Here is a 12,395-nt window from a genome sequence, read left to right as displayed (position 1 = left end):
CTGTCTTTTTACACTACAAACATGTGACGACAGAACCCTAAGAACACAGGTTTACATAAGAGAAGTGAAGATACCATGATTGACAGAAAGCACATAATATTAATTTTATTGTAGTGATTTATCCATGTGAACAGTTGCAGAGCCAGCTATACTGACTTTTGCTATTATTTTACCGTTTTGGGTGGTAGCTAGAAAATGTTAATAATCGAGTAACTTTTATTTGTCTTACCTGAACATTTCCTTTCGTTCTCTGTTTATTTTTGCCACCCATTCTTGTGCCTGCTGAGCCTTTGCATCTTAATTCAGACTTGAGAGTCACACTAGGCGCGCGGTTATGATGTCAGGCACGCGCAGTTCGCGTGCGTCCAAAATACATCACGTTGCACGCGTGGAGTGTGCTTTCTTTGATAGATAACGACAGGTATTTCTGTTTTTACTTTGTGGACATTCTTGTATTCTGTATAGATATGGAATTCTTGTTTGTTTGTTTTTACTTTGTGGACATTCTTGTATTCTGTATAGATATGGAATTCTTGTTTGTTTGTTTGTTTTTATTTATAACATCTTACTGACAGGTATTTGATACAAAATACTTTCGTGCCTCGCGTGTTGGTAGTGTATACTTCAGTTCAATGTGTTTCTCGTTTGAAGAGAAGGATGAGCGTGGACGCGGAGCGCGTGTTGATCCAGCTCCAGGATGAGGTGCTCGGATCCCCCTTCGATGCCGCTGGACATCAGTCCGGATAAACTGCAGCTGGTCTGCAACGCACTGTTACAGAAGGTAGGAACGACTGACTGGAGTGTGTACTTCATCCAGCTGACAGAGCCCATGATATATTAGAGTATGGTACCTGTGGTCTATTCTTTTAGAAACCTACTTTTAGATAGATTTGAAACACTGTATTAAGATGCGTAATGCATATATCTACCGTTCAAAAGTTTGATATATTGTAATATTACAACTTAGAATGACTGTTTGTTTTCCTATTTTAATATCATTTAACATATAAAAATGTTATTTCAGTGCACACATTATACTAATTGTGACCTAACATAAAACAATTTTTCACACACTTTTCCAAAAAAAATTGAAATAATGAATATTGATTATTTCAAAGGGTTACTAATGACACATAATTTGGATATTGTCATGTCTGGGAAAAATGTTGGATTAAACGGGTTAAGAAACCTTTCGAATTATCATCAATGATGGATGGAAACAGTTGTGATGCATTTTTTCAGGACTTTCAGATTGCATTTATATGAAATCGATATCTTTTGCAACACCGTAAATGTCTTTTCATGTCAGTTTTGATAATGCACTGGTTCTAAATAAAAGTAATACATTTTCAAAACATCTCACTGATCCCAAACAGTTATGTATACTTAGTTTATTGCAATCTATAAAACACGAAATCACTTTATCCTCATGTGCTGTTCATATATTTGAGTAGTTGACATGATGTGACAGCAGTTTGACATACTATGTCTAAAACAACAAAAATTTTATTTTATTTTAAATATCACTTTGAATGACTAGAGTCTGGTTGTGAATGATGCAGGTTATGCTTTACTGCAGATTTGATTGTTTCATAACCCTGATCTTTTTGTCTGTCTGCAGGAGGAGCCTGTGCCGTTCCTGTTCTTTGTGAAGGATGCAGAGCTGGTGTCGTCCCTGGGCTCCTGTGTACAGACTTTGGGCCTGGAGACCGAGCAGGTGCTGCCAGTTGTGTACCAGCCACAGGCCGTGTTTCATGTCCGAGCCGTGGCTCGATGCACCAGCTCTTTGGAGGGCCACACAGAGGCCGTCATCTCTGTGTCTTTTAGCCCTACAGGAAAAAGTAAGTGGATTAAACCGTGACATTGCATGTTAATTCATATAAATATTTAACAAATCAGGCTGCATGCATTCAAATAAAGCTTTTTGGGGATGTTACTCAGATATCTTGCCAGTGGATCTGGGGACACGACAGTGAGGTTAGGGATCTAAGCACAGAAACGCCACACCACACTGCTAGGGGTCAGTTTTTCACTGAGTGATATAAAATACAGAGCATCTGTAAATTAAACCATGCATCTTACATTTTGTCCATCATGTTTCATAAGGACACACACATTGGGTTTTGTCCATTGCCTGGTCTCCAGATGGCAAGAAACTAGCATCAGGGTGCAAAAACAGTCAGGTGAGCATATCTGGTTTATTATAAGTCACTGATATTCCAGTGTACAAGACTGTTTTATATTTCCTATGATTTTCGCAGATCTTCTTGTGGGATCTGATCACAGGAAGTCAGATTGGAAAGACCTTGACAGGACATACGAAGTGGATCACCTGGCTGTGCTGGGAACCTCTCCATCTGTGAGTTTAGAACGATCTTTTTGGCCTTGTATTTAAAGTATGTTTTATATTTGTTAATGTGAATGTGTTAATTTGGTTATTTTAGCTCCACACTGAAGTCATGATCAAATTTATTATAAATTAAAATAATTTATTAGCTTGTTTTTAGTTTTTGTATTCCGTTTTATTCTTCTAATTAATATTATATTGTTTATGTAAGGAATAATTGAAGATGAGCCATTGAATTGTTGGAAAATAATGCACACCTGTGGTAGTGATGCCATTACACCTCAGGTGTGCACTATTTTCTAATAATTCAATAGACTGGAGTCAGTTATTCCACTTATACTACGGTTACCAGACATCAGACTTCAAGATGTTGTTCTGAACATTTTATAATAAAGTAATAAAATAACATAACAATTAATCAGCAATTTTCACTCCATCACAGGAACCCAGAGTGTTGGTATTTGGCTAGCACCAGTAAAGACTGTTCGATTCGGATCTGGGATACGGTTTTGGGCCGCTGTGATAAGATCCTGACCGGACACACACAGTCTGTGACATGTGTAAAATGGGGAGGTGATGGTCTGCTGTACACTTCATCTCAGGACAGAACCATTAAAGTCTGGAGAGCCAAAGATGTAAGATGAGACAGATTAAATAGAACTTGAAACTGTATTTACTAGGCTGTTTGATTGAATGATGGTGTGAACATCTGTTCTGGTCTGTGCTGTAGGGGGTTCAGTGTCGGACACTGCAAGGTCACGCTCACTAGGTCAACACGCTGGCCCTCAGCACAGATTACGTTCTGCGCACAGGAGCGTTTGAGCCAGCTACTGCAACCATAAACCCTCAGGATCTCTCTGGATCATGTATGTTTCAACACCTGCAGTTGATTCATTATTATACACTACACTACTGTTCAAAGGTTTGTGGATCATTTTATAAATCTAAATGTTTCTGCTTTCCACAATGGAAGAGATCAAGGAAAAGGCTTTGAAGCGCTACAACAGTGTCAGAGTGAGCGGGACCAGTCTATATACAGTACTGACCCGTAAGAGAAAGAATTCATGTGTAAACCTGAACATCTGGTCTTTTCAAGGGTGAAGGTCATGAGAGGCTGGTGTCAGGATCAGATGATTTCACAATGTTCTTATGGAACCCAGCAGAGGAGAAGAAGCCAGTGGCCCATTTGACAATTGTGGCCCGTTGGTCAATGAGGTGCTGTTTTCACCAGACACACGGCTGATAGCCAGCGCTTCCTTCAATAAGTCTATAAAGATCTGGGATGGAAAGACGGGAAAGTAAGCAGGATGGTCACAGATCCTTGGTTGATTTGGTTGCTGTTGTTTTTCAGAATAGCATACTACCATTTCTGTAATATATGTGCAGTACTACGGTAGTCAACGTTTGAAGTGGATCAAAAAAAGTTCATCAAATATGTCCTAAGATGAGAACGGGTATTGTTTTGGTTTTAGGACAACTTTGATGAAAGGTTTCGATCCACTTCAAATGTTCACTACTGTATATTTCAATATTAATATTACTATATAATATGTAAAGTGTCTGCAAAGTATGCATATATTCTGTATGCTATGAATATACAGATTCTACATTAATTCAACATTAGTGTTAAATGGATTCTAGTGTACACTACTTCCAGTAGTGTACACTAAATGGCACTCAGATCACATCAGCGCTGATATATTTTGCTCGTCTGTGCATGGCAACAACAACCCAGAGTTTCTTGAAATACAACATTAATATGTTTTCTCTAACTTTGTGAAAGTGTTTTTAAATGACTGTATAATCCTCTTTTCGTTGTTTTTTCAGGTACCTGACCTCACTTCCTGGTCATGTGGGGTCGGTGTACCAGGTGGCGTGGTCCGCAGACAGCCGTTTGTTGGTCAGTGGCAGCAGTGACAGCACCCTGAAGGTGTGGGACATCAAGAAGGGCAAGCTGAACGCAGATCTGCCTGGCCACGCTGATGAGGTGACACACTGAATGGATTTAGAATGGAGTCTTGTACATATGCCTGAGCTTTAGAATGACTTCTCTTTTTCAGTACACCTACATCTGTTATTTTAGTTGCATTTCTATTATTATAATATTTTAGTAGGTAATATTTTTTTATTTATTTAAGATGTAATTTTATGTGCTTTTGTCAAATTTCTATATAGCTGTATTTGTTAATTTAGTTTGGGTTATTGTAGTACTTCAACTTAAATGTGTTTACTTCAGATTGTTACCAAGCAATTTATTTATTTTTTTTAATCTAAAATTAAGATTTTATTTCATATCAGCCTTAATAACATTTCATTTAAAAATATATATTTTTATTTAGCTTTAATTTTATTTTTTTGTTTAAGGAATTTTAGTACTTCAACTTAAAGGGTTAGTTCATCGAAAAATCATAATTATGTTATCAATAACTCACCCTCATGTCGTTCCAAACCCGTAAGACCTCCGTTTATCTCAGGTAAGAAAAACATCATCAAAGTAGTCCATGTGACATCAGAGGGTCAGTTAGAATTTGTTGAAGAATCGAAAATAAATATTGGTCTAAAAAAAAAAAAAAACTACGACTTTATTCATCATTGTCTTCTCTTCCGGTCTGTTGCGAGTGCGTTCACTGCAGTGTAGTAATATCCGGTTCGCGAACGAATCATTTGATGTAACTGGATCTTTTTGAACCAGTTCACCAAATCAAAACGGTTCGTGTCTCCAATACGCATTAATCCACAAATGACTTAAGCTGTTAACTTTTTTAATGTGGCTGACACTCCCTCTGAGTTAAAACAAACCAATATCCCGGAGTAATTCATGTACTCAAACAGTACACTGACTGAACTGCTGTGAAGAGAGAACTGAAGATGAACACTGAGCCGAGCCAGATAATGAACGAAAGATTGACTCGTTCACGAGTCAAGAACCAGTTGCATTGGTTTTCGTTATATATATGTATGCATATTTTATATATTTTATATTTGTTAACCATATAACTTGCCACATTTAGAGATTACTTTTGACAGGTCACTACGTGACCACATAGCAAAATACTAAAAAACACTCAAAATACATTAGCAACAGCATAGCAGTGGTTTTTGCCTGGACAAACACCACTAATCTAGCTTTCTTTCATTGCTCAGGTTTTTGCAGTTGACTGGAGTCCCGACGGTCAGAGAGTGGCCAGTGGTGGAAAAGACAAGTGTTTAAGGATGTAAGTGACTCTACACCGATTATTTATTTCCACACACACACAATGCGGTGTGCCACACCACCTGCTAGGAACACCTGGCATGTCTTCTCTTCTGTTCCCCTTTAGATGGAGGAAGTAACCCAGAGAAACCAGCGACCCCTGGCTCTGCACGCAACAGCCAATCATGCGTCTCAAAGCATCACTCCACAGCTTGGTGGACAGCAGTGTCGGAGCATTAAGCCCTAGCCTATTTGTCCAATGAAACCGCTTCGACAGTATCACAATAGCTGACATATAATGCTCTCTGATGTTGTTGGGCCAGATAGAAGGAAGATAAAACGCTGCCTTTTTGCCCCACTCAAATAAGCAATAGCCCTGTGGAATTGCAGGCGAACTGACCCAGTCTAATCTGTGTAATCTTTGTAATTAACTTAATCCCGAATGCTGCGATACAGGCGGCATTAACTGGGTCTGTTCCAGTGCCGAGAGATAACCGGCATCGTCACAGTGGGCCGTACTACGTCAGCAGAGACGTTTTCTCATTTAACAAGCAGTACAAGGATTTTTATGGGACCTGTGTCGTGTGGCTTTCTTATCTTGAATGAACAACTGTAGAGCATCAAAAGCAGTTTGATGTTATCGCACAGCACACGTATGACGTGAAGAGTCTTAAGATGGAATTCAAAGAGTTTGGGTCGACTGATCAATATTGGCTACTCAATACGGTCACGGGCCGGGAAACTGACCCTTTTTGGTTTATTGAATCTGTGTTGAATCGGTTGTGAAGAAGCACTGCTTATATATCGGACACTAAAACAAAAGTAGCATGACTAGTACAGAATAAGCAACCTTTGTGGGAAATGCTTGTGTTAAGAACAAGGAAGCTTATAAACAAATTGCACAACTAAAAAAAAGCTGCCATTTACAGTGTTTAAAAATAAAAAACATCAAGCTTGAATGCCCTGGTCTTCATGATTGCACTCGACATGCAAGTTTTATATCGAGAATCACAAATGTCTTGAGCCTCTACCAGTTTTGAGACTTGAAGCACATTTTCAGAGCTGTACATGTTAACTAAGACAAAAGATCATTTGCATTACATTTATATTTCTGTGTACATGGTTGTGCTATTACATTTCATGCCACATAAGTAGACTGTCTCACGACATGGTGGTGAGAAGACACTTGTTCACATGATTCACACGATTTTACTGAAGTGCAAAATGATGAAACGCTTGCTCATGTACGAATATTTTTGTGCGTCAATAAATATACCGTAAGCTACAGGTTCTTTCTCATGGCTCAAGCTCGCGGATTCAACAATGCAGACACAGATTGATGGTATAAATCCTCTAGGCCAGAGATCACTGTTCAAGTCTAGATCTTTAGACTTGACTGACGTGGCCAACTGTGTTTGGATAGTTCAGTCTGTCTCGATCAGTTCTGCAACCTGGTGCGTCTTCAGTCTGTTCTCCAGACATTGTTCAGTAGCTTTACAACCTCCTCATAGAGAACAAAGACAATGGCCACGTCTAGACACACTCTGCCCAGTCGTGGGACCGTGCCTTTGTAGAACCTGTGATGCAAAGTTAAAAAAAAGTGTTATGGAGAGGTCATGTTTTCAGCGGTTCAGAAAAGTTTCAGTATCACTTCAATAGATTCGCTGTGGGTGAAAGATTTCCAGATGCAGATGTTGCATCGGGTTCAGTGACCGCAGCTTTAAAGAACACTTGACCCAAAATACTGTCATCATTTACGCACAGTTGAAGATATTTTGAAGAATGTGTGCAACCACTGGTTGCTGGTCTCCATTAACCTGAATACTAAGAAAAAAATACTATGCAAGTCAATGGAGAACAGAAACTCTTTGGTTCGAAATTTATACAGATTTGGAACAGCTCAAGGGTTGAGTAAATGACAGAATTTAAAGTTTTGGGTGAACTATCCCTTTAAGGCTTAAGGATAGAACATTTAATTCAAAAGGAAATAATGATTCTAAATCAATAAAAAAAAACATACGCTTGAGGGCCTTCATTCTTCAAAATCTGGAATGCACAATCTAACGTGTTCTTGTAGCGATGAGCCTCCAACCCCTAAAAAAAAATATATATATATATATATAAAATATGAGTGGTATTTAATACCATTTTCTATACTAATTAATAAATAGATTCATTTTATTATTATTTAATAAATAATAAGCATCAGTCTCTGCTGACCTGCATTCGAGTCTTCACCACATCAAGTGGCGTGTTCCCAAAAACACTCGCCGCCCCGGCTGTTGCTCCAAACAATGCTGTAACCAGTGGATGCATGTCACGGCTGGGGTCATCGCCTGAAAAAAAAAAGTCAAGATGATCATTTTGTTGAATGGCAATATTCAAATCAATTACTTTCAAAATATTACTGTCAAATAAAGGACAGTTATCTCATCCTCACCTTTGTACCAGTTGCGCAACAAGTTCATAACATAAAAGCGTATAGCCTGGTTGCTACCCTGCTTCAGAAGAGTAGCAGTCAGCCCTTGATAAGTCCCTCGGACACCTACAAACATAAAATAAATATGCTATTAGGCAAGATTATTTATTTTTTTAATGTTATATTTTATAGACTTTTTATTTTAAAAACAATTTAAAAAATTACATTTTATTATGTTATTTTATTTTTCACCAACTATTTTTTTTTTTCGTGGCCGACTTGTTGATAGATGCTATAACTTCCATTAAGTTTTCTGTGAGTGATCTGTCTCCTACTGGTTTTATGAATAAGTAAGTTGTAGTGATTTCATTTTAGTACCCTGATCTCGAATTATTTCCCGTACACCATGGAAGAACCCTCGATAGCGTGGCCTCAGAGAGCACTGGTCATGAATGAACTTCACCTTAAAATAAAACAAACAGGACATATTTTGAGTGACAATGTACATTACAGAGGATTAGTTAAAGGGTTAGTTCACCTTCAGTTGCTGGTCCCCAATGACTTCAATCTCTCACTTATCTTATTGTGTTACTTTATGGGGCCAAGCCTCCCAGACAACAGTCAAACCTATCATATCATTATACAAACAGGCATTGAAAATAATGGATCAGAAACCAACTATGTGGCACAACTGTTTGATTATACAGAAATACAAGCTTCTAGATTTTGATAGTTTTATTAAATTATTTTTTCTTAAACTGACTTTTAAATGCGCAAATAATCTAGCTCCAGAGGTACTCTGTCCTTTTGTGACAAAAACAAGCACAAGGAGGGTGGCCACTAGGAGAGCAGTGGGTGGCAACTGCATTGCAGAGGGGCGCAAAACCACTTTCGGCCAGTCATGTTTTACAGTGATAGGGAACCATTTTTGGAATGATTTACCAACTGAAATAAAAACACAAAACGAACTGAAAACATTTAATAGAAAGGTGAAAAACTGGCTGAAAGAAAATCAAACATGTGGCCACTGAGTCAGTTTTGTTGTGATGTATTGTCTGTGTTGGATCCCTGGTTGTTTACACATGGCTGCCAAGGATCACCCCACAGGGCGGGGTCTGGGGTATGGGAGATAATCTTGTAGCAGCCCAGGCCCTCACTATTGGGGTTATCGGTGAGCAGGTACGAACAGCTGGGTGCTTGGTGTTTATTTTGTTACATGATGTGCTGTTTTGTGTAATATGGTCACGACTCGAAATGCTGATGTTAGTATTTAATGTATTTGCTGCATAATTGTGTAACTCACACTATGTAGTTCTTTTAAAAATCATATATATGGATTATCCTTTAGAAAGGTCTGACCAGGGACTGGGATTGCAAATTAGCCTATCGGCTAGAAACCTTCTATTCAACACATCTATACATTTTGTTATGGCTCTGACTGTGATAACTATGTATGTAAAAATGTGCGCTGCATTGTCCCTGACAAATAAACTAATTAAAAAAAAACAGTATGGAGGAAGAAAAAGAAACACTATGCAAGTCAGTGGGGACCAACTTGTGGTGAACTATGCCTTTAAGGTGATGTATTATTTTGATTTAAAATGAAGACAACCAGTAACAGTCCTACCTTGACTGTCTCCATTGGACAGACCACCAACACCGCCTCTGCAATTCCCGCTCCAAGTCCACACAGCAAACTTCCTTTATTGTCAAGCCGACCAGTGGCATCCCTCATTGGGTTACTAAGAACCTCAAATGTCCCAAACCTGCCATAATGTCAAAATGAAGTGTGTCAGCAATAGAGACACTATTTAGGCTCAAACACTTAAAGACCAACGTTTTTACCGAACTGCAGATTTCGGAATGGATCCATAAAGCAGTGAACTAAGTCCTCTGTATAGACCTCTCAACCCATGATCCTGCACCGTCAGTTTAACACAGTCCCCTGTGCAAAAAATCCAGGTTATGCATTTCATTTAAACATTCACATATTTTGTCCATTCGTATAGATAAGGAATAGTTCACAAAAAATAGATATATATTGTAGGTCTACATGAGTTTGTTTCTTCATCTGGACAGATTTGAAGAAATTTTGCATTACATCACTTGCTCACCAATGAATCCTCTGCAGTGAATGGGTGCCGTCAGAATGAGAATCCAAATATTTGATAAAAACGTTATAATAATCCACAGATAATCCACACAACTCCAGTCCATCAGTGAATGTCTTGTGAAGTGAAAAGCTGAGTGTTTTTAAGAAACAAATCCATCAAAGTATTTTATTTTTAAACTGATGCTTCTGGCCAAAATATCAGTCCATAATCCATAATAACACTTCCTCCAATGAAATTGTTCATTCACTGTCATCAAAATCCACTAACACATTATTTAGAACTGTTTTTACTTGTAAACACTGCTTGATCTGTGCATATTTCTCTCCTGATTCGGACAAGATGAGTTTTTCACCAGCGAAAGCAATAATATATATTCAGGGATCGTATTTTAACCCGAATAAACAGATTTAAAAGTAGTTAAAACTTTTTAGTGGTTGATTTCTTTTTTACAATTCTGTTCTGACAAAGAAATAATCTCTTCTACATCCTGGACAGCCTAAAGGCGAGTACATTTTCAGAAAATTGTCATTTTGAGGTGAGCTATTCCTTTAATAATGGTCGTTGTCCTCACCTATGCCTCGGTAGCGTGGAGGATTTGCTCGTTCATCTAACTGTAGCTGGGTCTTCACATACTCTGTTGGAAATGTGATGCAGATCTCAATGCCTCCTGCAATGCCACCTGGATAAAAATAATATCTTCAGTAAGTAAAGTGCATCTAAATTACATTCACTGACATCAGAGTCAATCTATGTGATACAGCTGTTTGACTTCAATCAAGGACAAGTCAGTTTCATACAAGGACATTTTTTTTTTCATTCTGCTTGGTTGTTTAAGACATACATGTTTGAACAATCCAACCAAAGAAGTGTTTGTTGTTAAATTTGCAATGTTGGAATATGAGTAGTTAAACTGACATTTATGTTAGTATTAGCAAACTGTTCTAAGTGTCCAACCCTGTATAATGCCTGAGCTACATGTCAATACATGAGATTTCTGGAAGCTACCATTTGGTTGCCCAAAAAAAGTCATGCAGGTCATGGACTGACAGTGAGTTTCACAGTAATGGCAGACTGGAGGGGGCTATAAATGGGAGACATTTGATCCGTAATCACGCATGACTGTTGTTGTGGTCTCGCGCATAATAGCGTATAGCGTGATCCACCAAAACATTGGCGCTTGTGTGCTTCTAACACAAACACAGTACGCACTTACCTGCGAGAATAGCCTTCCACGGGTGGGTGATTTTTCTCCCTCCGATTGCTGCGGCCGCTAGATTCCTCTGGCCTGGATACATGTTAGGAATTGGGGTAAAGGTGCGCGTCGAGCCCCCGCCGGCGGAGGCAATCCGGGGCAGCGCTGCAGGATGCTGTAGCGGCGTGCATCCTCGTCTCAGTATCGCATCTTTGCACGCTCCTTCCGAAACAGAAAACGGCTTATACAAAGACGACATGTTTCAATAATAATTTACGCGAAAAAGTGAAAATCTATAATGTGTGACCACCGGCAAGATGTATCTGCCCAATAGGACACAGACAACACAATCACAGGAAGACACTGCGGAGGAGTGGCAGCGAGGAGCTCATGAATATTAATAAAGAGGTCATGCATTGAGCTCAATCATTGGTCTGTTTTAAACATTTGATAAATTTATTGCGTTACTCATCTTACGTAATATTAATAAGGTACAATCGCCGATTCAATTGGTCCTATTGTATTTCCACACGCTAGAAAATGTTTGTTAAAATATAATAATAAATGTTTAATCAGAGAAGGTTTGAGTTTTAATAACAAAGACATCCAATGTAGATATGTTTGAAAAACAGTTGTCTAAGGTTATTGCGTTTCTAAATTCAAAATATTATCATTCATATAAATTAATTGTATAAAATACTTGAAAATTTGAATTACTAAAATTTTCGTCAAGCTAGGCCATTCAACCTGTTATCCAAGTTATTATTATTTTAAAATAAATAAAACCTTTTTTTAAATGTATGTCAAGTTTATCCTACAAACGAACATTTGATCTCAAACTAGCTAGTCCCTACCTTATTTAAGCTAAAATTGCAACCTTGTGATTACAAAATAAACAAAATAATAATAATTAACTAATTGTAATTAGTATTTGAATCTGTGTTCTTAATGCTGGTAGTTTAGGCTACATGTTTATTTATTTAGCTAGAAAATTGCACAATCATGAAAGGAATATTTAATTGATAGCTTGAATATCAACCTTTCCTAAAAATTAGAGAACCTCTCTTTATACCAACCATTTGTTAAATAGGCCACATGAAATACATTTGTAACCATTTCAGATCCTGTTA

The 12,395-nt window shown here is 38.0% G+C and overlaps 2 protein-coding genes across 2 annotated transcripts; one reads left to right on the top strand and one right to left on the bottom strand.

Annotated features, from left to right (window-relative positions):
* Positions 1–507: 507 nt before the first annotated feature.
* On the top strand, positions 508–6,825 carry nle1 (notchless homolog 1 (Drosophila)). Its single transcript, XM_059539138.1, is given in 15 exon segments — positions 508–722; positions 724–781; positions 1,622–1,845; positions 1,942–1,979; positions 1,982–2,020; positions 2,107–2,183; positions 2,262–2,359; positions 2,790–2,982; positions 3,078–3,211; positions 3,313–3,361; positions 3,444–3,537; positions 3,540–3,645; positions 4,175–4,334; positions 5,492–5,562; positions 5,668–6,825. Coding segments are annotated over 15 exon segments (1,419 nt in total). The 5' UTR covers positions 508–657; the 3' UTR covers positions 5,681–6,825.
* On the bottom strand, positions 6,284–11,772 carry slc25a1a (solute carrier family 25 member 1a). The gene is made up of 9 exons (XM_059539139.1): positions 11,287–11,772; positions 10,645–10,752; positions 9,805–9,904; positions 9,587–9,725; positions 8,338–8,422; positions 7,981–8,085; positions 7,761–7,876; positions 7,561–7,634; positions 6,284–7,117 (listed from the first exon to the last, which is right to left on the bottom strand). Exons 1-9 carry the CDS (start codon positions 11,522–11,524, stop codon positions 7,003–7,005), a joined length of 1,080 nt encoding a protein of 359 aa, XP_059395122.1. The 5' UTR covers positions 11,525–11,772; the 3' UTR covers positions 6,284–7,002.
* Between the last annotated feature and the right edge of the window lie 623 nt (positions 11,773–12,395).

This window comes from Carassius carassius, chromosome 45 (assembly GCF_963082965.1).
Source record: "Carassius carassius chromosome 45, fCarCar2.1, whole genome shotgun sequence".
NCBI classification, from domain to species: Eukaryota; Metazoa; Chordata; class Actinopteri; order Cypriniformes; family Cyprinidae; genus Carassius; species Carassius carassius.
Note: the sequence above shows the minus strand (reverse complement) of the source record. Positions and strands in the feature narration are given on the sequence as shown.

What these genes read in the sequence shown, in the direction of transcription:
- slc25a1a (XM_059539139.1), bottom strand. Translation starts at nt 11,524, where the DNA reads ATGTCGTCTTTGTATAAGCCGTTTTCTGTTTCGGAAGGAGCGTGCAAA. An exon ending in ATTCCGAAATCTGCAGTTCG is followed by an intron (nt 9,726 to 9,804) that starts GTAAAAACGTTG and finishes ACATTATGGCAG; the next exon opens with GTTTGGGACATTTGAGGTTC. An exon ending in GTCCAATGGAGACAGTCAAG is followed by an intron (nt 8,423 to 9,586) that starts GTAGGACTGTTA and finishes TTTTATTTTAAG; the next exon opens with GTGAAGTTCATTCATGACCA.